The sequence below is a fragment of the Magnolia sinica genome, chromosome 6 (genome assembly GCF_029962835.1).
Source record: "Magnolia sinica isolate HGM2019 chromosome 6, MsV1, whole genome shotgun sequence".
Taxonomy (NCBI): domain Eukaryota; kingdom Viridiplantae; phylum Streptophyta; class Magnoliopsida; order Magnoliales; family Magnoliaceae; genus Magnolia; species Magnolia sinica.
In genome coordinates this window covers 5,132,795-5,158,569 of record NC_080578.1, presented here as the reverse complement: position 1 = coordinate 5,158,569, position 25,775 = coordinate 5,132,795, and the positions used below count along the sequence as shown (strand labels likewise).

Genomic DNA, 25,775 nt, shown 5'->3' with positions numbered 1-25,775 from the left:
CATTCAAAACTTCTCATCATGAGCCACAAAAGTTTTGGGTCAAGCTGATATTTGTGTGATCTCTTCATAAAGGTCTTTGTGACCTTATCAACAGCTCGGATGGCAAATAAACATTCCAGTGGCCCCATGAAGTGTTTAATGGTGAGGATTCAATCACGACTGTTTCCTGTGGTAAGATCCACATAAGATTTGGATCTGCTTTATTTTTGGATCATGCCCTAAAATGAGCTCTCAAAATGGATGGACGGTGTGGATGTAAGGGACATACATCACAATGGGCCCCACAGTTAGGGATTCCGAGGATCCACCCAAACAGCACCCATTTTCTGGTAGGTTTACGGGTGAAATCATTGTCCTATGGAAATTCCATTTGTGACAAGATGGTCCATGAACTGACCATTCTATTATGGGTCCCACGGCTGATGGGCCATTGTTCGAAAATCACACAAATGAGACAATTTTAGCCGTCCAACCAGTGGACCTTCTCTTATTCAGTCCGCACTGTAGCTTGTATTCTGTCTATCGTGCATCTGTAGGTCACAGATCAGACTGTTAAGACAATACGATCAGTGAGATTAATCTATAGTGGCTAGCCAGTGGTGAGACCCACCCAACGGACAGACTGGATCATGGACTCTTGTGCTACATATCCAATTTTTCGTTGGAGCCTAATAAGGTGCACAAGCTCAAAGTGCACCTGAATAGCATAGACAACCGCACCACTAAATAGAAAAATACATACATGCTCGTAAGTAATAAATACATTCCATCCCTGCCCCCTCACCTTTCCACATGCACCTTCACCCCATCACACGTGCTGATTTTCCAAGCATGTGAGACACATCTGAACGGTGTACAAGGTTGCTCCCATTTTGCAGATAACCATAGGAAAATTCAGGCCGGTCGCCTCTCATCAGGCGGCCCGAATGCTATCATGGAATGTAGACCGTTGGCAAATTTCGTTAAACGGTCCATATTCTTTGAACAGGTGTGGCAGCCTGATGAACGATCAGATGTCAGCACATGTCCACACCACAGGCTCTCCTTCACACGCGCTAGGCCTCGTCTCCTTTCTCTTCGCACGTAACAAGATTGCTGGGCCACCCAAAGATCATGCAAAAGAGCGGCCAGATCACAGATCGGAGTACGAAAAGGGCGACAGAGACGAACCCGCCCACCTGCGCAAGCGCCGTGAAGAGAATCCACGTGTAGGAGTTGAGCTTCACATGCTCGCAATAGCTGGGAGCACATATGCTGAAATACTGGGTCCAGTTGAAGCTCATGGCCACTACGTATCCGAACTCAGAATCGCACCCTGCTGACGTGGCTTCCTCCAAATAGAGGGAGTTGGTTGGTGGGGGCCAGCTGGTGTGTTTGGCACACGTCTCCAAAGAGATCTTGATGGCCCTTATAAACTTGTTTAGATGATCGGATTCGTCCCGGGTTAGCCCGAAATGGGATATTAGGTAGAAAGAGCTGGCTTGTGATAGACCACCTGGGATATAGGAAAGATTAGAAAAGGTTAGTCACGTGAGAAAGAGAAGGAATTCTCACACGCTTATACGTGGCAAGTGTACGATTCAAAAACTTAAGAATTCTGGGCCTGGGCTCGGCCCATGTACAGCCCTAGCTACGCCTACATTGCCCTGGCCTGAGACAAGTTTGGAATTACCTGCCCATGACATGCAGACGTCGAACATGAAGGATATTGGATTCAAGCTCACTGTCCTCAACGAATTCATGTACAGATTCCTATTCCCGATCTGAAAATCCCAACCGCTCAGTCGAAAACTCTCTTCCAGTATCTCATAACAAGTACCATTAAAGCCCTCCAAGTATCCGCCACTGCTGACTTGTGAACAAAAATCCTTTATCGAATTGACGTGCTTGACCGTCTCTGGTTCATCTCTCTTGATCAGGAAGAAATCTACGAGGTGGGCCTCTGTTTTAGGGGCTGTGATGACGTTGGTGGCCTTGCATGGACACTGCCATTCTATGGAATTCAATTGCGGAGCCATGCGGTCGAGGAACCCAGTGACGTTGTGAAAATTCTCTTTGGTGATCCACACTTTCTGATATCTCTTTGGTGGCTGATTCAATTGAAAGATGGTGAAGACGGCGGTGAAGCCAAGGATCACGACCGAAGTGAGGAGGAATCGGCATAGTCGTCGAGAAGATGAGGTCCCAATCTCCCTAGGTCTAGTGATGATATCAATGGATATTATTTAGTGAGGGAAGATAAAACATGTGATGTGAATGCTTTAAATTAGGGTTGATCTGTGCTGGGCCCATCCAGCCCAGACCACCTAGAGCTGGATTGACCTAAGGGCCCGTCTGGTTGATCTTTAGGTCTGTGGATGCACTGGCCCAGCCTTAGGTGCAACCTCATAAAAAACTATTTGCAATTTACACCTTGTATGTGACATTAGTACAACATCCTAATCAAAAGAGCTCAAAAAGAACCTTGCAGGTTAGTGATTGAAAACCAAAGATATTGTTGTGCGGCACATGCATCATGGATGGGGCCCCATTGAATAGAACCTTGATGGAGAATGATCATAATTACTATACGTTAGTATGTGGGGCCCACTTCGATTTGTGAGTAGAGTTGGGTATCGAGTCGAGTTGGACCGAGTTAGGGCTGACTTGACTTGATCCGGTTTTGAAATAGGTCTGACCCGAACTCGTTACCGAGTCAAACATGCTTGACCCAATCCAAGTCTAGGTCTGGCCTGGACTAATCCGAACTAAGTCCAACCCAATCACAAGTACTGAGTCGGGTCAAATCAGCATCAAGTCAGGTCGAGTTAGGTCGAGTGCAGCAGGTATCCACAGGCTGAAATCACAACTCAAAACATAGGTGCACTTGAAAGAATTGCAGCCTCTCCATTAGCTACGAGGCATCTCAGATATGAGACGTCATATATATCTAACTTTTTTTTAATATATATGTACGAGTCGAGTTTTGGATCGAGTTGAGTTAGTACCGAGTTGGAATTCGGGTTGAGTAGAGTAGAGTTACTAGGTGACCCAAACTCGACTCAGTTTGAGTTTGGATTGGACGAAGTCAACTCAGTTTGGATCGACTCACCCACTCGGTTTGGATCGAGTCGGGTTTGATCCAGTCAGATCAGTAGAGTTTGCCGAGTCGAGTCATCCCGTGCCCAACTCTATTTGTGAGTGCCCATTAGATGAGTCCACAATGTTATATCCCAAAATCTAGGCTTGCTCATAACTCAAGCGGGCTTCATACCATAGGGAAGAATGGGGACGCGCCCATAGAAGCTTCCAGATGGAATGTGGGATCCATGTTTTGTGCACGTGTCATCCAACCCAATAATCAGTTGCACCCCACAAGTGAAAATACAAGTTTTACTTGTGATTGTACATTGCTTCCAGTGGTGTGTCCACCCTGAGTTTTTGATCGGTTGATTCTTGGGATGCACGGTACCAGAGAAGGAGGGCACCAGATCCACGGTTTAGATTCTATATACAAAACCCTTGTGGGCCCACACAGCTCTAATTACCATGCATTCAAACACATGTGATCATTCCCCTTTCTCATGTCCAAGGAACATGATTTTACTATGCAGAAATGCAGAATGCTGATGAAGTCATTATCAATCGTTGATAATAATTTAACGAGAGGAAATGTAGATGTCGAACAGGGATGCTTATTTAGGTGGCCCACCCTTCCCATCGGTAGAATGATGGGAGTTGGACATGTACTGAGTGGGTCCTGTGCAACTTCCACTGGGTGACCACGTGAAATGGTACTCCGTTGGAACACCAAACGGACACTGATATTTACATGAGCATCAACGCCCGGGTTGCGATGTTGGGCATGGCCTGGCAATGGGCCCAGCCCACAGAGAGGCTGGGCCTTACTCGGAATGTCTTGATATTACGCCAGCTGGCGACCGTCTCTGCGCGTGACTCGTGAAATCTGAAGCGTTCAGCTTTTTTATCGTTTGCGAAAGATAACACCCACTTCTTTTCTCGAAGGATTTACTCGGTCACGTTCTCACACACAAAGCAAGTTGGTTCCCATAAGGTTCAATTACTCTAATTTCGGGGAAATGATTACATATGAATGAAATCTAATCCGTCCATCAGGAAGATCACCCGTCTTTTAGCACTGATCCCAAAAATCATGACGTTCAACGCTCAGATGGATCACCCCATCAAATTATAACTAAAACCTCTATATTCAGATGGTATCGCTCACATGAGTTTATAATACTGTGAATTTGGGCTAACTTTTTCATCCTGATGAGGCGCATCAGATGAATGAATTAGATTGCACATACACACCACGGTAGGCCCTCGTAAAACTAATGGTTGACGTCCCATCCCAACCTTTTCTTATGGCGTGGCCTACCTGAGATTTGAACGATCATGATTTTTGGATTGGAGGGTGAATACGAGGCAACGTACCTGATGGATGGGGTGGATCTCATGAAAGTTCCACCCACGTGACCTAGGGAGGTACCCACGCTGGCACGGTTCTAAAAGGACTACGAGGAAAACTTTGATACTCGAGAGAGTATGATGGATGATGCGCAGGCACTGTGAAACTGTATCAATGGCATTCTAGTAATTCAATTAAACTGTCATATTAGGCTACTTTGTCAAATGATTGAAAACTTCGAGAAATAAGCAAGGTTCTTTCCCAAGTTATAATGCAATCAATTTCTCCCACCACCACGAGGCACGGTTAGAATATCCAATCCGTTAAATTGGTAGACCACAACATGATGATCATGTGGGATGAAAATCAGGCCTATAAACTCATTGGGTAGGCCACACCAGAACAATGAGTCGCACCATTGGCTGTTACTTCCCAATTTATAAGTGGATTATCCTGATTTTCACATCAGGCAATCGTCATGCTCCCATGTCATTCTGGTCAGTGGAACACATGGATCATATCAAAACCGTCCATTTCGTGCTTTCAATAGTGACGGGCCAATATCTAAAAATTACAGCTTTCCAGCCCTTTACTAGGTAGTACACAAATGAACACTAAAAAGATAAATACCAGCAACGTATTATATTAACTGAGAAAAGGCCAATTTATTGAATGGTTAAGATAATAAAATCAAAGAATCTTTCCTTAATGGTCAATCGATGGATGGATCCACGTGATGTATGGTTCAGATCATCATACAAATATGCAATGTCCATGGTGCACAACGTGGAGTCACGAAAATTCCGTGCCTCGAGATGTAGGCAGGTAATCCAATGATAAACCATCAATGCTACCTTGCGAGGTTGATTAGCCACATATTCGCAATAAATTCCAGTTGAAGTGGGGCCTTCTATTAGACGGTTCGGATTGAGTTTAAATATGAAGTGGATGTGTGCATGAGAACGATCACCATATCGTATGCACGAGCATCCTATATTTCTTCTTCTTTCGAACTTGCATTGCTATTAAGTTAAGGGTTTTGATAGAATCCTGGCCCCCGCCTCCCAGCTACCATGCGTGGGCTCGTTACCGCCCTTGGATAGCATGTATCTGTGAGATCTGGACCATTCATCAAGCAGTTTACACTTTAAGAATGATCTAGATAGAGAGAGAGAGAGAGAGAGAGAGAGAGAGAGAGAGTACCTCTCGGTATCTCCAAGTATCTGTGCGGTGCAGAAGTTTATAGCGCTGAAAATGAAGTTAGCCATTCTCCCCAACGACGAAGAAGTTCCTCCACTTGAGAGAGATAGAGAGAGGGAGGGAGGGAGGGAGGGAGAGAGAGGTTTTAAGCTGGAATGGTTTTGGGGTCGGTTTGCTTTCTTTTCTAGTCGCACGTGAGGCGTGTGACGTGGTGGTTTCACGAGAGTCAAACGGCCCTATGACAGTTCGAAGTGCAGCACGTGATGCTCACGAAGCATCTGTCTCTGTCTCTGTCTCTCCTCCTACTCTCTCAGATCGACTTTGCCACTTCTCATTTTTCAAGAACAGGGTCCTTTGTTGTACCCCGCCTACATCTCTTTCAGATTCTTTTGCGCGTGGAGTTTGCCGTTGCTAATATGGAAAATCATTTCCCTCAAATCCTTGTAGGCAACCACTTGAATTGTCTATTTCCCAAAGAAAATGCAATGGAATTGGACTGCCGTAGCTATCCGTTGAGTAGTCTACCAAACCAACGGTTCCATCTTCACTGCATTTATTTTGCTTGATATATAGCCGTCCATGTGATGACCGACCAAATTACAGCCTGATTGCCGGACTTGTTCACAACCTTGTACCGTTTGGAGGAACCTAATACGGCCAGCTCGGTCGTATGTACGATATCACATGTGGGACGGTTTGCACATGTGCAGCACCATCGTCGATGAACGGTTGCATATGTGGCTCATTGGCATATATGGCCAACCGGCCATGTAGTTCACAAACCCAAAAACACAACTCGTTTAAAGACTCGATGAGTTTTAAGTTAACTCAACTCGGTATTATAACATTGCAAATTAAGGATATTTGAAGAGTTAATAAACATTTAAATATTAGAACTTGTTTTTTTAAAAAAAACAAGTCGTCAGGGTTTCAGAGCCAGTGAGTTGACTCGGTCGAGTTTCGAGTCAAGTTAGTGAGTTTTGATTAGACCGATAGTCAAGGTCAGTGAGTCAAAACTACCGTAGAAACCTCTTGTATGGCCTGACTCGACAAAGGTCTTATCATTCAACTTGATTTTTTGTGTGAATTTGTAACATTGCATAAGAATTGTAAACATGTCGACATTCATTAACACGTGCCAACATTCTCATGATAGCATTTAGAGGGATTATCCAAGTCAGGAAAAAGGTGGGCCCCTGACCCAAAAATTAGGATGGTGCACTCATCACGGAAGCCACAAGAAGTTATGTATGCATTTGACTTAGGACCATTGACCGAGCCAGACATCCATTTTTCAAGCAGTGTGGGGCATGAACTGACCTGATTTTTTACAATATGTGAAAAAGTGCAATCATGTCACACGTGGAAGATTGGACCCACTATGTGCATGAGAAAGAGGAAAATATGACCATGAGGTGGGCCACACATGTATACAGAATTCCAACCATTGGTCAGTTTCTTTTAACTATTTATTTGTTTTGCACATGTGTGGCCCACACGATGATCACATAGGCCTGGTTTTTTTAACATTGTAGCCATTTTGTAAAAAGACGCATAATAAGCGGCGTTGATCTTGCACACTTTTGCCTAATTGCACGTGAGGCGAGTGGACTTCCAAAGTGCACCCGAGAGAGTCCAAATAGGACGTTATCGGGACAAGACATGCTTGATTATAAGACTTGGGACTCGCGACTGGATTCATTCGACACTGAGTCGAGTCGGAACAGGATCAGGTTTGATGCAGTCCGAGTCCACTCGGGGCGAGTCTCATCAGACACGTATGAGTCATAAAACCATGGGTGAAGGAGGCTGATGTTGTCCGCAGACGAGCCGACGATAATGCTATCAGCCGAACTCTGACTAGACTTCCTCTGGTTTGACAGCCCTAAAAGTTGCAGTTGACTTTTTGGGCGGTTGAAATTTGATAATTCCTGCGCGTGTGGAACCCTTCCCATTCACACCCAGGCACATGTGCCAAAATGTGATTGGGTGTGAGATCCAAACTTCAGAACAGGTTAGCTATTCTATTTAGATCTTCCGGCTAAAAAATTAGGCTATTTCAAACTTCAGGTTGGACCACATCATATCAAAACAAATGATTGACCAGGAAGGAACAATTTTAATGGTCAAATTACTTTACAAATTATGAATAGTGAAATTGTCTCGTTTTCTAGACACAAGTCCGAAGACTCGGACTTAATGCCTCGGATCACAAAAGGATGTGTCAAGTCCGAGGCATGGTGCGCTAAACCGAGACAAAGGTTGAGTCGGTTCGGACGACTCATCAGCGTCCCGGGCATGCGTCGGGCGGACCACCCTGCCAGACCGACCATCGCTAGGACGAGCCTCATCCCGGATATCTTGGGATAAGATCTCCAACCCCGAAGCTCACGGGATCGGATGAAGGCTCAAGATGGGCACGATCTTATCCCCGTGATTCCAGGAGAAGATCCCGCGCTCAATATCGGGAAGAGAATCCTTGTGCGACACACGCCCCAGTAGCTATAAAAGAAGGACCCCTGTCACCTTGAGAGGTACGGAACAAATCCTCTCTAAAAAGCTCCTCAATACTCTTAGACCTAGAATCCAGGCCTGACTTTGGCATCGGAGGGTCCCCTGCTCAAGCCAGGGTCTCCTTTGTCCCTTTTTCTTTTGTGCAGGTACACGAAGGTCCAAGAGGAGGAATCGGACATTTGCATCAACAGCTTGGCGCCGTCTGTGGGAATCGTACAAAAAGCCATCTCGTATCTCTATACCGATTTCAATGGTGATGACTAGAAGGACGGTCCCAGAAGAAGATTTGAATGAGAATGCGATTACAGGGCCAGCGGGTCCAATCGCGGTTCCCGCAGCCCAGAACCCACCTAACAACCGCCGACGAGGGGCGGCCGGAACAAGCAACAATCAGCGGGGTCGCGACGATGGGCGGTTGGACAAGGAGGTTCAAGAAATCCGGTCTGATATGAATATGATGAAGCAGATGCTGGAACGAATGTATCAGCAACAAATGCAGCCACTCTCGCATCCTCAAGGGGAGACAGCGCACGTACCGACTGCGGCGGTTGATCCTCAACCTTCCGCGCCGTAGTCGGCCGAGCCAACCCCAAGGCGGATCAGAACCATCTCCAGCGCAGTCAGCCAACGCTTCCCTCCCCCCGACTGATCTTCGGCACGAGATAGAACGAAGAAGGCGCAATCGCCCATCCATGGAAGGCACGACAGAGAGCAGTGAACCTTGGAAAGCCGATATTCAAAATTTTAAAAGAGAAGTGCGGGAAGAAATGGCGAAAGAGATGGCGGACATTAAGCACGGCCGGAATGTATATCCAACCGGGTCCGAAGCGAAGGCGTCCCCCTTTGTGGACTCGGTACTGGAGGCCCGGTTGCCCGAGAGGTTTCGATTACCTCAAATCACTCCTTTCACCGGCAAGACCGACCCAACGGAGCACATCGAATGCTTCAGAACCTATATGGAGCTCCACGATGCCTCGGATGCAGTAATGTGTCAGGCCTTTTCTCTTACATTGACCGATGTAGCTCGACTGTGGTTCAAACAGTTGAAACCAAAGTCCGTCAGTTCATTCGCTGAGCTGAGTGACGCCTTCCTCACCAACTTCATCGACGGAAAGAAGAAATTGAAGCCCCCTGCACATCTGAACAACGTAGTTCAAAAGCAGGGAGAGCTACTGAAAGATTATATCAAGCGTTTTAATTTCGAATCCCTTCAGGTTCGAAAACATTCGGAAGAAACGGCTCTCAATGCGCTCATGCAAGGAGTTAGAGATAAGCCATTCCTGGCATCTCTAGACAAAACTCCGCCCGATACTCTGGCAGAATTTATGGCACGGTCGGATAAGTATGCAAACGCCGAAGAAACGCGAATTCTACGTGAAACCAAAACTTTGGTCAAAGAGTCAACCAAAAAGGAAGCCGACTCGGCCGGAGGAAGGAAACGCAAGGATGATCAAGCGCGCGATGAGCGAAGGTCGGGCAAGCGGCCGGACCGAAGATTTTCCACGTATACTCCCCTGAACAAGACTCAGGAAGAGATATTGATGGAAATAAAAAACGAAGGCTTTGTTAACTGGCCCAGTAAGCTCAGGAGTAATCCTAATCGTCGGGACAAGGATAAATACTGCCATTATCACCGTGATCACGGACATAACACAAGTGATTGCCATCACCTAAAAGAAGAGATCGAACGACTCATAAAAGACGGCCGACTCAGAGAACATATGGTTAAAGCTGGGGCAGCTGAGGCACGCCCGACCGAGAGCCAGCCTATGGAAGAAATCCGGACGATTATCGGCGGTCCACAAGGTGGGGGCGACTCAAACAATGCACGAAGGAATCATGCAAGAAAACTTACTCAGCCTCAGTCCGAGCTCATGATCATAGATCGGCCACCAAAGGAGAAGAAAAGAGAAAGATATTGCATCTCTTTCACGGACGAAGATGCCCGAGGCATCTATCACCCCCACGATGACGCATTGATTGTCACCCTGGCTATCGCTAACCGAAAGGTGTTTCGAATACTCGTCGATACGGGGTCATCTGCAGACGTGTTATTTACCCAGGCGTTCGACAAAATGGGGATCGAACGGTCCATGCTACGCCCAGTTCGGACCCCGTTGATCGGTTTTTCCGGAGGACAGGTACTGCTCGAAGGGATTGTCTCGTTACCGCTCACTGGTAGTGCCCCATGTCAGACGACGATGATGGTTGACTTCTTGGTCGTCGATCAACCCTCAGTATACAACGCAATACTCGGCCGACCTTCATTGAGTCTCCTCCAGGCCGTGATATCCACATACCACCTTTCAATGAAGTTCCCGACCGAGTCGGGAGTCGAAATTGTCAAAGGAGACCAGCAGGATGCAAGGCGATGTTACATGATAGCCGTAAAAGGAGCCGCCGACAAAAGTCCGACCAACATATTAACGATTGAATCATTGGACCCTCGGGGCGAGAATTATGAACGAGGACAGCCGGTCGAGGATCTTGTCTCGGTCCCCTTGGTCGAGACAGATGGATCCAAGACGGTACGAATTGGCTCGTCTCTGCAGTCCCCTTTGAAAGAAAAGCTGATAGCCCTACTCCGTAGGTACGCCGACGTCTTTGCCTGGAGTCATGAAGATATGCCCGGGATCGACCCCTCTGTGGTAACTCACCGACTCAACATCGATCCGTCGTATCGACCGATCCGACAGAAGCGGCGACCGCTCGGCCCTGAACGATACGCTATCATTGAGGAAGAAGTCGACAAACTCCTCCAGGCTAATTTCATAGAAGAAGTATACTATCCAGAGTGGGTCGCGAATGTCGTGCTCGTAAAGAAATCCAACGGGAAGTGGCGGGTCTGTATTGACTATACTGACTTAAATAAAGCCTGCCCAAAGGATAGCTTTCCGCTTCCAAGGATAGACCAACTAGTAGATAGCACCGCCGGACATGAGCTCCTTAGCTTCATGGATGCTTATTCAGGATATAATCAGATTGCAATGCATAAGACAGATAAATCAAAAACTACCTTTGTCACCGACAAAGGCCTTTATTGTTACCGAGTGATGCCATTTGGTCTGAAAAATGCCGGCGCAACCTATCAAAGATTAGTTAATAAAATCTTTGCTCGGCTTAGCCGAACCATGGAAGTATATATTGATGACATGCTCATCAAAAGTATACACGCGGCAGATCATGTGAGTGATTTAGAAGAAATGTTTCTCACCCTACGAAAGTTTCGGATGAAGCTGAATCCGAATAAATGCGCTTTTGGGGTGCGCTCTGAAAAATTCCTCGGTTTCTTGGTTAGTCAGCGAGGAATAGAGGCAAACCCTGAGAAGATAAAGGCCTTGATTGATATGGAATCCCCTAAAACCATAAAGGACATACAAAGGTTGACTGGACGAGTCGCAGCACTTAATCGGTTCCTGTCCAGAGCCACCGATAAATGTCTCCCTTTCTTCAGACAGTTGAAAGGAAGACAAACAATGGACTGGACGGAAGAATGTGAAGCGGCATTCCAACAATTAAAATCATGTCTCGGTTCCGCACCTCTCTTATCAAAGCCCGAATCGGGGGAGTCTCTGCTCCTTTACCTAGCGGTGTCCGAGGCAGCGGTTAGCTCGGCCTTGATACGAGAATCCGAAGGAAAGCAACTGCCGGTTTACTACGTCAGCAAAGCATTATTGCCGGCGGAAACAAGATACCCAAGCCTGGAAAAAATGGCCTTGGCTTTAATCACTTCCTCTCGCCGACTCAGGCCGTACTTCCATGCCCATACCATCATCGTAATGACCGATCTTCCGCTTCGCCAGGTATTGCAGAAACCAGAAGCTTCCGGCCGACTCACTAAATGGGCTATCGAGCTGAGTGAGTTTGATATTCAATATAAACCAAAGGCAGCAATCAAAGGGCAAGCCGTAGCTGATTTTATCGCCGAGGGGACGCCTCCAACCGAACTCTCAGTTAACGATATGCCAAAGGATGTTGCAGTTCCAACAACCGCTCCCCCGACCCTTACCTACCCTATTCCCTGGAAACTATTTGTCGACGGTTCTTCCACCTCGAAGGCAAGTGGGGCTGGGGTTGTGCTGGAAACCCCCGATCATACCTATATACAGTATGCCTTACGACTTGGATTCCAAGCGTCGAACAATACGGCGGAATATGAAGCATTGTTACTCGGCCTCCGTCTCGCCGCTAGCTTGGAGGTCACGCACCTCAGTGTTTTCAGCGACTCTCAGTTGGTTGTTAATCAAGTTACCGGTGTATACCAGACACGAAAAGACCAGTTAAGGGCGTACATGCAGAAAGCGAAAGAACTTATCAACGGATTTCAACTCTGTCGTGTCACTCGGATCCCTCGCACGGAAAACAGCAAAGCCGATTTACTAGCAAAGCTCGCCTCAGCCGATGAAGATGAAATACCCAGGTCTGTCCCTGTCGAATACGTCGATAAGCCGAGTATAGATGAACCAATTAGCGAGGCCGTCAATACAATCAACTCGGAACCATCCTGGATCGATCCAATCCGCCAATACCTTGACGAAGGGAAGTTGCCCTGAAGATTGCGCCGAGGCTCGACGAATTAAGATCCGAGCCTCTGTTACACCATACTCAACGGAACCCTCTATAAGAAAGGTTACTACGCCCCGTTTGTTGCGGTGCCTCAAACCCAGCGAGGCGATTATGTATTACGGGAAATCCATGAAGGAATCTGCGAAAACCACTGGAGGGCGATCTCTCGCCTATAAGGTCCTACGACAGGATATTACTGGCCCACTATCCACCACGACGCTCGCAAGCTCGTCCAAAAATGTGACAAATGTCAACGATTCGCAGGCAATTCCGAGGCAAGCCCCCGAGGCACGACGCCGATGACTGGTCCTTGGCCCTTCGCACAATGGGGTGTCGACATCATAGGCCCGCTCCCTATGGGAAAAGGTCGGACCAAGTTTGCCGTGGTAGCGGTGGACTATTTCACGAAGTGGGCCGAGGCAGAGCCATTAGCTAAAATAACCGAGCGAAAGATCACCGAGTTTGTGTGGAAAAACATTATCTGCCGATTCGAGGTCCCGTACCATTGTCACAGACAATGGAAGGCAATTTGAATAATAGGAGCTTTCGCGAGATGTGCGACAACCTCAGAATCAGAAACGTTTATTCTTCACCTCATCACCCTCAAACCAACGGACAAGTTGAGGCGGTTAACAAGATTATCAAGCAACATCTTCGGACCAAGCTTGGCCGGGCCAAAGGAGCATGGGCCGAAAAGCTCCCGAAGATTCTTTGGGCTTACCGAACTACGGCTCGAACAACCACAGGAGAGACTCCGTTTTCACTAGCTTATGGCTCGGAAGCCGTCACTCCCGTTGAAGTCGGATTACCTTCGGCTCGAATCACCTCATTCAATGCAGAAGAGAATGAAGAACTCCTTGCACTCGGACTCGACCTTTTGGACGAACAAAGGGAAGTGGCGCGGCTGCGCACGGAGGCGCGGCAACGACAAGTGGCTCGGTTCTACAATACCCGAGTTAAGGTTAGAAGGTTTCGAATGGGAGATATGGTTCTCCGGAAAGTTTTCTCCAACACCAAGGAATTTGGATCGGGTACGCTGGGACCCAATTGGGAAGGACCCTATATCGTCTCGGGCACCATACGACCAGGAACGTATCGGTTAGAAGACCTAAACGGACAACCGTTGCCTCACCCTTGGAACGCTGAACACCTCAAGGTCTACTATCCCTAGCTCGGTACTCAATGTTTAAAGACTCTGAACTAAGAAAGGTTAAAGCCAAATCAAATGAATAAAGCTAAGTATTTTTCTTTCATTCATCAAAGCACGTACAAATACAATGTGTGACTACATCAAAGTGAATAAAAAAAAAATCAAAGGGCCCTGGTAACTGTCCTCATGCACCGGCCTCGCCCCCAGCAGTAGTGTCTTCGGCAGCGGCGTCCGGGTTCCGGGGCTGCTCCACCCTCGATTTCCGAAAGGTCAAGGTCAGGAAAAGATTCCTTTATATCCTTGACGCATTCCAGATATCCGCTTTGGAACAAGCGGTCCCTCTCGTCCTCGAACTCTGCCGACTCAAGGAAAGCTTGGACGGCTTGGTCCCTGGCCTTCTCAGCCTCCCGAGCCTTCTCGTCGGCCTGTCGAATACGCTCCGCCGCCTCAAGCTTAGCCTGAGCTAAGTCATCTGCGCACGAAGCATGAACTGCGAGAATTCGCCGGTTCTCTTCTTCAGCCTCGGAAAGCAGAGCCAGTACCCGAGCGACCTCCGCTCTCGCTTCATCCAAGGCTCTTCTGGAGGAAGCCGCCTCTGCTCCCGCATCTTCGGCAGCCTTCCGGGCAAGGGCCGCCTCGCCTGTCAGGATGCCGACCCGGATTTCGGCCTCCTCGCGTCGCCCTTCGGCTTCTGACAGAAGGGTCTGCAGCCGATGAGTTGAGGATAGCTCCTTGCTGGCCTTAATCAAGCAGGGAGCGAGTTCGAAAAGCATCCTCGCTGCATGGCTGACGGTTTGCGATGACGGGGCGTTATAGAGCCTCACGAACTCTCTTTCGCCACCGTGGGCTAAGGCCCAGGGAACCATCCCCGATACCACTTGCTGCAGGACAGACGGCCCTTCCTGGTTCGTCTCCTCCCCTCTGGAGGATGCGGTCCTCGTCTCACCTTCCCCTCTGGAAGACGCGGCCCTGGTCTCTTCCTCCCGTCTCGGAACGTCCGTTTCAACGTTTGCCGAGTCGGGTGCCGCCTGAGGTTCCGAGGCAGCAACCGCCGTCTCTTCAGCCCTTTCTTCTGGGTCGGGAATTACAACGACGGGAGGGGCAGAAGAACTCGCTGGTTCTTTCTCCTTCCGCACCACCTTTTGCCTCTTAGGCGGCCGAGGCTCCGACAAAAGAACTGACCGCGGAGGAGCCTTCAACTTCGTGACTGCCCTAAGGGGAGGACGAGCTCCAGTCATTTCTGAGGGAGCCGGCTCGTGAATAACCCTGAGATTGGGACGGGCTTCAGGCAGATCTGTAAAAAAAAAAAAAACGAAGTAAGTCAGGGGAAATTCGGAAAACTCAGAAGACACATTTTCAATTACCTGTGACTTCCGAGTCTAGACCTGCAAGATGAAGGCGTTCCGGCTGTAGAAGCACCTTCCAAGACCTGTCTGCCGGATCCAACGTCCTCAACTCTTTGATCCGAGCCGAGGCACTAGAGCCGAGCTTCGCCCGCTTCTTCGGGATATCTCCCAGACACAAGTCCTTCAGACTCAGAATATTACAGAAAATGAAAAAGGACGAGAGAGAGAGAACCCAAGTCACCTGCCCTCTGGAATGTCCGAGGAACACGAGCCTCGTAAGACCCGGAGTCATCAGTCTCCCAGCGACCACATGCCCAAAACCAACGCTCTCTCCAATGTTTGTTGGAAGTGGGAGGGTCAGTTATCAAGGAACCGCCTCCGCCTCGCCAAGCAGCGAAGACGTAGAAGCCAGGGTAGTTCGGATTCACCCGCACTTGGTACAGGTGGAGAAATTCGTCGACTGTGAGCGGTGGCTGTTCCATCTCGGCCCACAACACCGCACACCCAAATAAATTCCTCCACCCATTCGGGACTATCTGCCCCGGGGCAATCTGAATGCGAGACAATACTCCCCGGACGATGGCCTGAAGGGGCAGACGCAAGCCGCATTGCATTGACACTTGGTAAATGGCGATCGCCCCAGCAGGAGGGTGATCCGGCAAATCATTTGGACGGGGGAGATAGGTGATGACCGATTCGGGGATGTGATACCCGATCCGGATTCTGTCTAAGTCCGCCTCAGTTAAAACTGAGGGAACCGGACCGCTTAAATCTTCCCCCGATCCTTCTCCTTCAGACTCGGCATGCGCCGGTTCATCAACGGGAACTAGGTCGGAGGTTCCCTCGGTAATCAACATTTCATCTTCTTCCTCCTCATCTTCCTCCATGCCCCTTGGGAAGTTAGGCCTTCCCGGGCGGGTTAATAAAGACGACCCACCACGAGAAGGAACAACAGAAGCAGGGCGCTCCGCCGGAGCTTCAGTGACTCTCTCAGATAGAAAAGCAGCGTTGGCACCCACTGCTATCTCCGTCAGTAAGGAAGGCGATTCCGCAACATTCCAAAAACGTTGCGCTTCGCCTTCGTCTCCAGAAGCTCCCCCCCGGGGACTTCGAGAACCCCTATCCGCCATTATTATCTAATAGAGAGGGAGGAGAAACTCACCGGAGGGAGAAACGAAAACGGAAATGGCGGAAGGAAGCGCTGACGGTTAAGAGAGAGGAAAGGAAGAAGATGAAAGACTGAGAAGGCTCCAAAGGGAATGAAAAGTAGGAATGGCAATAGAAGTTCAAAATGCGGACCCCCACCAATTTATAAGATCGCCATACGGCGGGAGTAATTAATGAGGAAATGATTCGACGCCTGCATCGATTCCCCCACTCGACACGTGGCGCTCGTCGACTGACGACAATAATGCTCTTGCTACGTGTCCAACCCTCATTGGCGGGATGAGCGACTTGACGGCTGACGGCGCATGCGATGTCAGGAACCGAACCGCCTCCCGTCAAAGGCGACATGGAACGCATTAAATGACCACCTACTGTCTCGGACTGGGTTATGAACCGACTCAAAACTCGCTACTCCTAAGTGTCATATGAAACACACGGAGTAGGGGGGGCTTACTGTTGGGGATAAAAAATACAAGTCCGCAGACTCGGACTTAATGCCTCGGATCACAAAAGGATGTGTCAAGTCCGAGGCATGGTTCGCTAAACCGAGACAAAGGTTGAGTCGGTTCGGACGACTCATCAGCGTCCCGGGCATGCGTCGGGCGGACCACCCTGCCAGACCGACCATCGCTAGGACGAGCCTCATCCCGGATATCTTGGGATAAGATCTCCGACCCCGAAGCTCACGGGATCGGATGAAGGCTCAAGATGGGCACGATCTTATCCCCGTGATCCTAGGAGAAGATCCCGCGCTCAATATCGGGAAGAGAATCCTTGTGCGACACACGCCCCAGTAGCTATAAAAGAAGGACCCCTGTCACCTTGAGAGGTACGGAACAAATCCTCTCTAAAAAGCTCCTCAATACTCTTAGACCTAGAATCCAGGCCTGACTTTGGCTATTTCAAACTTCAGGTTGGACCACATCATATCAAAACAAATGATTGACCAGGAAGGAACAATTTTAATGGTCAAATTACTTTACAAATTATGAATAGTGAAATTGTCTCGTTTTCTAGACAGAAGATACAAACATTATTTCCAAACATATGGAAAGCTCAGATCTCACACATATTTCATGTTTTCACGTGCGCCTACGTGTGACTGTGTACGACTCAACACGCGTGTGGAATTAGCAAACCTCAAAAAGATCTACTGTATCATCAGCCTCTCGATTGTAAGAGGGAGGGAGGATGGCGTCGGCGCGTCGACACTCGCCGCAACAAGTAGCCAACTATGGCTGGGCTTTCACACTGTTAAACCATTGTCGACCCGAGCATATCGGCACTAGGCTCGGGTTTTCGGGCGCGGTTTGGATACTGACAGGTCAGGAGCCAAATCGCTACTGAAGTGACGTCACCGAGCTTTCTGGACCCCACCATGATGCATGTGCTGTAACCCTACCGTCAACCATTTTTAGAGATAATTTCATGGCATTACAAAGAGAATGAGATAGATCTAAAGTTCATGCGGACCCCACCATAGAAAATAATGGAGACAGTGACATCCACCGTTCAAAACTTCTTAGGAGCCACGGTAGTTTCCAATCAAGCTGATATTTTTGTTTTCACTTCATCTATCTCTATGTTAACTTATGAATAAGTTAGATCTCAAAAATACATCGCGGTGGGCCCGATGTGTGTATGTATGGCCCATGGGATGCAGCCCACTTTGATGTAGATGAGGCCCACTTGATTGTATTAGGCCTATGTGATTCGGCCCACTTGATCTCTAAAAATGGTTGGACAGTATGAATACAACACATGCATCATGGTGGGGTCCACAGAGCTTGGTGACTTCACTTCAGTAGCGATTTGGCTACTAACCTTGTCAGTGTCCAATCCGCACCCTGGGTTTTCAGTTGGTTGCATGCAGGGCCCATGGTTCAGTGGGCCAGACCTTTGACATGATGGCCACCCTCTATATGATACATGCATTGCATATATAGTGCTATGGGGCTAAAGTACATGCGGGAAGAGATGGGCCACCATGTGCATTTTCAAATAGAATCAAAATTCTCTGCTTGCTATAAACACGAGATTCTTGTAATGACCAGTGGGGGCACACATACTCGTCCAAAACAGAAAATCCTAGCTGCCAATATTAAGAGAATATGAACGCAAATTTCTTATTGTTTTGTCAGTCCTGCCAACAAAAAGCTTTGTGGGCCGTGTGATGTCTATCTATCAGTAGTTGTTAGAACGTGAACCAAAAACCAAGAAGATGAAAAGAACTTGAGTGGGATACACCACAAGAAAAGGTGAGGATGAGGACACCTACCATTGAAGCTTTCTCTAGGCCCACCACAATTTTGGATCGGGATGATCTTTATGCTTTTCCCTTCATCCGGCTGGAAATAAGTTTTTGTGAGGGAGTCGGATTTTAAATGTCACATGAGCTCAGGGAAGGCATCAATGGGAGGATTGCCCGTGGGTATGTGACTTTTGGACCACAGGTATGTGTTTTATAACCATGTCTTCCATCTGTTTTGCTGACTTATTTTAAGCCATGAGCTAAAGAATGAAGTAGATCCAAGTCTCAGTGAACACACCATGCGAAACAATGGTGATAGAACACTCGCCATTCAAAACGTCCTAGGACCCACCATAATGTTTATTTGCCGTATGAGATGTTGATAAGGTCACAAAGACATGGATGATGGAAAAACATAAATATTAGCTTGATCCAAAACTATTGTGGTCTTAAGAAGTTTCTAATGGTGGGCATTCAATCACCGTTGTTTCTTGTGGTATAGTCTACATGAGATTTTTGATCCGCATCGTTTTCAGGCTCATGGCCTAAAATGAGCTGGCAAAATGGATGAATAACATATAAAACACATATATCATGGTGGGCCCCATAATCACGAATTATCCCACCTCGGTGGTTCTCGGGATACACCGAATTCTAATTCCATCAACGCAGGTGTGACCATTCCCATTGCATATAACCATTGGTCAATTTCTCTCATATATATGTGGCCCACTTAATGAGTATGACCAATTTCTTTTGTACATATGTGGGCCAATTGATGAGCATGCATGGCTGGCTAAGTAGCTTGCAGAGTGGGTCCCTACTGGATGAGTGGTTTGAGTATCTCCCACGTTCACAAGTTGAGTGCTAAAATGTATACTGTCTTGAGTTCAATTGGCGATCTAACAATAAAATAGAAATAAAAAATGCTCAAAAAAATAATAGAGAGAGAAAGAAGAAGAAGAAAATATGAATTTACTCACTAAAATATATAAGGATTCACTCACAGTACTTAAAAATGATTAAAAGATTTTATAAAAGGAGAAAAATATTATATTAACTCTTCTCAACTTATAAAATGATATTTATAAAAAGGAAAGGAAGAGAGAGAGAGTAAATGGGGGAGCATGAAATTGGGAGGGGACCAGTTGATTGGTCCCTCTCCAAAGCTACGTCAATTTTAACATCATAAAAATAAATAAATAAATAAAAAATCCATCTGTGAGTTCACTTTATCGATGTCTTTATGAAATTCAAAAAGTCCACAAGACTCAAAGTATGTAAGATATCTAAGCCTTTCTATAACTCAATACGATACACATTATCATCGACTTTCTTCAACACCCAACAAAGGCTAACTTACTTCGGGTTCAACTTATTACAAGTGGCGGTTGAAAATCATTTCTTACGCAAGTATACCATAACCAAATCGCTTTTAGCAAACACCGTGTAACACCTATGTATGTTGGTGTTGAGAAGTGGAGCCACATCTGGGGCCGCGCACGACCGGTCGTGGCCCCTGCTCGACCAGTCGTGGAGCCCACTCGACCGGTCGTGACCAGTCGTAGACTGGCACAACTCGAACTCCAGCGCGCATCAGTTTTTGGGTCCAAGGTGCTTGACTGGTCGTGGGGTCCGCTCGACCGGTCGTGATTACACTGATTCGTTTCTGAATCTAATGCGGACAACGAATTTTTGTGTCGCCTTTCGTAAGGGTGCGAAAGGAAAGTTGCCAAAACTATAAATTGGGGTCCCTAGGGCTATTTTAGGGTTAAGGTGAATATTGAGAAATACTTCTAAGGTGTGGGCAAGAGATTTTCTCTGTACTTCCAAGGGAGATGTTAATATATTGCCTTGTAATCTTCGTTATTCTTCATAGTGGAAATTTGCATCCGTGGTTTTTTACCCTAGTTTGGAGTTTTTTCACGTATATCTTGTCTTGTAGTTTGTTTAGATTGCTTTGATCTGTTTCTAGTTTATATTTCTTATTGTTTATTGTTTGTGGGTGAGACTTGAGATTGGATCTAGGCTCACTGCGTTATTGGCGTGCTGCACAACAACTGGTATCAAAGTTATTGATTTTACTTCTATTGGGAGCGATGACAGAAGAAAGGAAAACTAGAATTAAGAAGTTTGATGGTTCAAACTTTGCCTTCTGGAAGATGCAGATGGAAGATTATCTGTATCAGAATGACCTCTATATTCCTCTAGGAGAAAAAGAGAGGAAACCAGAAAAGATGACAAATTATGAATGGTTTTTACTGGATAGGAAGGCTTTAGGAACGATCTGACTCTCTTTGTCTAAGAGCGTCGCCTTCAACATATCCAAGATGAAAACTACAAAAGAATTAATGGAAGCCCTAGCTACCATGTATGAAAAGCCCTTAGCATCCAACAAGGTTCATCTTATGAAGCAGCTATTCAACATGAAGATGTCAGATGGTAGGAGCGTGGCTGAATATCTAAACGAGTTCAATACAGTCATGAGCCAGTTGGAATCCGTTGGTATTATTTTTGAGGATGAGGTCAGGGCGTTATTGATCTTATCCAGTTTGTCAGACAGTTGGGATGGTTTGATGATTGCTGTGAGCAATTCTTCAGGGTCGACAAAGCTTAAATTTGACGATGTGGCCGGTCTAATTCTTAGCGAAGAATTTAAAAGAAAAGCATCAAAAATTTCAGGGGATTCAGGGAATGCTCTAAACGTTGAAGGAAGAGAAAGATCGCTGAACAAAGGAGGCAATAAACACGGGTGTTCTAAGTCGAGGAAGAAGTCCAAGGGACAGAAAGACAAAGACGGGTGTTGGCATTACGACAAGAAGGGACACATGAAACGTGATTGCAGGACGCTCAAGAAACAAGAAGGAAGCTCTCAAGGTGGGAGTAATTCAGTGAATCTATCTGAGGAGAGTGACACAGAGGCATTGATCTTATCTCTTGATACGAGGAATGAGTCTTGGGTTATAGACTCGGGTGCTTCGTTTCATGCCACTTCATGTAAGGAAGTTCTGCGTGATTATGTGTCAGGTAACTTTGAAAAAGTCTAACTAGGTGATGATGAACTGTAAAGACCCCATCCATTCTGTACCATTTTTCATGCATATGTGCATGGTGATCGATGCCCTTAGCTAGACCTAGATTGGTCGTTCATAGTACATACCCGACTGACAGGAACTCCAAGACCTCGAAACCAATCTCATATCGACCGCCCCATCGCCGCGATCGTGGAGGTACCACCCATGCGTCGGTATGATACTCCGTTAGTGAGATACGCCGTGAAGAATAATAAGTGTATCATGTGCGCATGGCGCAATGTATTTCATTCCACACATGTGCACAACACATGTGATACACGCATGTACATGCTACACATGGGTGAGAGAATCTCTACCCATGTGTGTGATGTCAAACACCTATACCCCTCTCTCTCTCATGCACACCTCAAGTCAACTCTCCTCCATGTCACACCTCATGTATGACATCATCACACCATGCCATCTAGTGTCCCTTTAATCCACCATTAATTACAAAGCATATATTAATTACCATAATCCTAGCCTAAGTTAACTTAACCAAAAATTTATCAATTTCTTTATAAATATCCCTCTATCCCTTAGCATTTCACCATTTTCCATGGAGAGAGAGAGAGGAGTGATTTTGGTGGGCCATCAATACCATCAATCCCATCCCTTCCATCCATCTCAACCATCAATTCCATCCCTTCCATCCATCTCAACAATTCATGTAATTCATCAAGGTGAGTACACCCTCTCCACTTATATTTATTTTTGTTTTCATTGTGTTTATGGATGGTGAAGATGACACTCTAATGTTAGGAATGATATGGATGATGAACATAACATGAATGATGGTGGAGATAATTATAATGATGATGATGATGCTATTAATGGTGTGGATGCATAGGAGAATATATATTAAAAAAAAAAGAAGAAGAAGAAGAAAAATCAAATTATTCTAGACTTCTTGTGGAACCCATTAATAGTGAGCCCCACCAAAATGTTTATATGACATCCAAATCATCCAAGCATTGGCCCATTGGGGTGGCCAAACTCACACATGCACACCATACACACACATGCACATATCAAATATATATATAATAAGAGAGATGGAGAGACGCTGCTGCCCAACGTACAGGGACGCTGCTTGCCTGCTGCATGAATTGGAAAGGAGGGGCTGTGGGCCCACAATGGCCCCCACCCTTGATGTATGTACCTAATCCACACCGTCCATCATATTTCGCAGTTCATTTTAGGCCTCAAGCCTAAAAATTAAGCCAATCCAAATCTCTGGTAGGCAACACCATCAAAAGCATTATTTTAAAGGTAATAATTTGTTAGGGCCTGTTGTGATGTTTTGTATGGCGAAAAATAATTAATATTGGACTTATTACATTTGTCCTGGGCCATAGAACCTAGCTGACGGACTGGATTGCCCTATTGTGGGCCCCATACTTAAAAAACTATGATTTCAAAAATAAAAATTAAAAATAATAATAAATGGCAGCACCTAACGCTGTTGCTGTCAGCGTCAAAATGACACTGCAGCAAGTAGCGTCTACTGCTAGACGCTGGAAGAATGTTGGCCCCACCACAGGCCCCACCTTGATGTATCTTGAAAATCAGCACCGTACATTTAATGGGTTCCATTTAAAAATGGGTCACCCTCAAATTTTAGTCATACACGGAACTCAGGTGGCCCACACCATCCAAAAATCATGTAAAGACATGCTAAAACATATAGAAGTACTTGCTGGGGCCCACCTGAAACTTTGATGCATCTGAAACTTGGACTGACCCCTTCACCAAGTGGGACACACACAATGGATGGACTGGATCTCTCAAGTGACCCACCTTAATGAGAAAATATATAAATATTAATAATAATAATATCAAAATAAAATAATGGTGTGAGGAAGTGACATCCTCAGTGGACATCCACATTTTGGGTAAAATTTTGTGGGCCAATCATGACCATACCATGATGTATGTGCTAAATCCACACCATTCATCCATCTTACTAGTACCATTTATTGTATAGTTCCAAAAATCAAGCTGATTAGAAGTTCATGTAGGCCATGCCACTTGGTCAGTGGAAATTGAACACAAAATACTTAGATTTTTCTGGGGCCCACCTTGGTGATGAAAGGTATATCTGGGCCATTCATTCACTCCTTTAGACCATTTTAAGTCATGAGTATAAGAATGAGGCAGATCTACAACTTAGGGGGACCACACTATAAGAAACAGAGGGAATAAAATTCCCTACTATTAAATCATTTGAGTTCTACTGTGATGTGTGACTGCCACCAAAGTTGGATCAGCCATTAGATTGTGGAGCCAACTTGTTACATGTATTTTACATCCCGGTCATCCATCATTTAGACCATCCTTGTGTTATAAGTCCCACTCTACGTATGTACCTTATATTCATTTAGTGGGTGGTATCAGCTATGATGTTGTTTGTTATATACATTGTTCATAGGGTAAACCCCACCATGTCAATGGGACCCACAATTATACAAAATATAATAATAATAATAATAATAAGGAACGGGAATTGCATACTTACTAATGAAAGCTTCCTTGGACATAATGTGATGCATGTGAAGCCCACCTAGGTGCATGTGTTGTATACCCACACTGCCTATATATTTTCCAGTCACTTGGGAAGTAAGCCCACCTCCTGCCCGTGGACACAAGATGAAGTAGAACTCAATTTTAGGTGGGCCAGGCCATGCTACAAGTAGAAACAGTGTAATAACCATTGAAAATTCTTAGACTCTAGTGTGCCCTTATATGTTGGGATGCTTCCTTGACCATGGACTTCACTTTGTAGTATGATGTAGATCTATGCCTTTCATCGATTTATCCTCATCATTTTAGGGTATGGTTCCATAGACTAGTCAGATCCAAATCTCATGCCACGGGAGCAATATTGATCACTTGTCCACCGTTAAATATTTTCCAGAGTTACAGTAATGTTTGTGAGAAATCTATCCATCTATTCCTTTTAACCGATCATGAACCACCTAACATACATGATTTACTAGCCATTCATCTATTTTGATTAGATCATTTTAGAGTGTGGGGCTGCCTATATATTTACGGCAATCTAAGTCGTTTTCATGGTGCCTATTGTAATAGTTATTCTTCATTTAGTCCGCCAATTGGTAGGAATCATGTGGATCACTACACTATAGGAATTTGGGATCTTGAGTGGCCCAACTAGTAGTGTGGATTGGTGGAAGTTGTGTGGACCACCACATGTGAGTGCTTGATTTTTATAGCCCACCTAACTGTATGAAAATTGGGGCAATCGTGTGACTACTTATCTAAGTAGATTTATGATTGTTATGGCCATTAACCATATGATCACTGACAGGATGAATGATAACTAGATTTGACAACATGGTGCTGAATATGTAGCTCATAAATCTTGTGATCATGCGTGACGTGGATAGCCGTAAATCATGTGGGTATGTGGGGAATGTGTAGCCCAACCATATGATCAAGTAGTGCTTTGGTGACTACTAAACTATGTGAAATTGTGGTACTGGCCGCCCGGCTACATGAAAATTTAGTAAAGCGGTTGCCCCATTATGCGAAATATGGTATATTAATAATAATACTAAGTAACCATCTCACCTTAAGTCCCTTATTATGACAAGTAGAGTGACATTTGTGTGGCAACTCAACCATACGGACTTCTATTAATGGAGTGGCCATAAGACCATGTGGGCATATGAGAAATTGTGTGTTTACTCAGACTCATGGACTATACCGATCGTGTAACTTCCTGGGTACATGAACTTAGGACTTGTGACAGATTGATCATAGGCCCATTGAGATATATTTTCGGTCCATATGATGAGGCTCATTGTGATGTATTTCCTGCCCATGTGATGTACCTCATAGTGATGTGTATTAGGCCCAGGTATGTGGCCTACCTGTGAAATAGATTTAAGGCCACTTGTAATGTATTCGAGGCCCATGGGCGAGGCCCAATGTGATGTATTTGAGACTCATGGGCGTGGCTCATTGAGATGTATTTTAGGCCCATGGGTTGTGGCTCATTGTGATGTATTTGAAGCCCATGTGTAGGGCCCACCTCTTGTGTATTTGAAGCCTATGGGTCGTGAAGCCTGAT

At 46.0% G+C, this 25,775-nt stretch overlaps 1 protein-coding gene across 2 annotated transcripts; it reads right to left on the bottom strand.

Moving 5' to 3' along the window:
* Positions 1–458: 458 nt before the first annotated feature.
* Positions 459–5,754, bottom strand: LOC131248028 (uncharacterized). Of its 2 annotated transcripts, XM_058248068.1 has the most exons (4): positions 5,615–5,717; positions 4,438–4,577; positions 1,673–2,199; positions 459–1,495 (listed from the first exon to the last, which is right to left on the bottom strand). In XM_058248068.1, the coding sequence occupies exons 2-4, from the start codon at positions 4,458–4,460 to the stop codon at positions 1,056–1,058; spliced, it is 990 nt and encodes a 329-aa protein (XP_058104051.1). In that variant the 5' UTR covers positions 4,461–4,577; positions 5,615–5,717; the 3' UTR covers positions 459–1,055. The 2 variants fall into 2 exon arrangements, with proteins under 2 accessions (XP_058104051.1, XP_058104049.1); XM_058248066.1 differs by lacking the exon at positions 4,438–4,577 and having other exon boundaries at positions 5,615–5,754.
* Between the last annotated feature and the right edge of the window lie 20,021 nt (positions 5,755–25,775).

What these genes read in the sequence shown, in the direction of transcription:
- LOC131248028 (XM_058248066.1), bottom strand. Translation starts at nt 5,679, where the DNA reads ATGGCTAACTTCATTTTCAGCGCTATAAACTTCTGCACCGCACAGATA. An exon ending in ATACTTGGAGATACCGAGAG is followed by an intron (nt 2,200 to 5,614) that starts GTACTCTCTCTC and finishes TATCATCACTAG; the next exon opens with ACCTAGGGAGATTGGGACCT. An exon ending in CGTCTGCATGTCATGGGCAG is followed by an intron (nt 1,496 to 1,672) that starts GTAATTCCAAAC and finishes CCTATATCCCAG; the next exon opens with GTGGTCTATCACAAGCCAGC.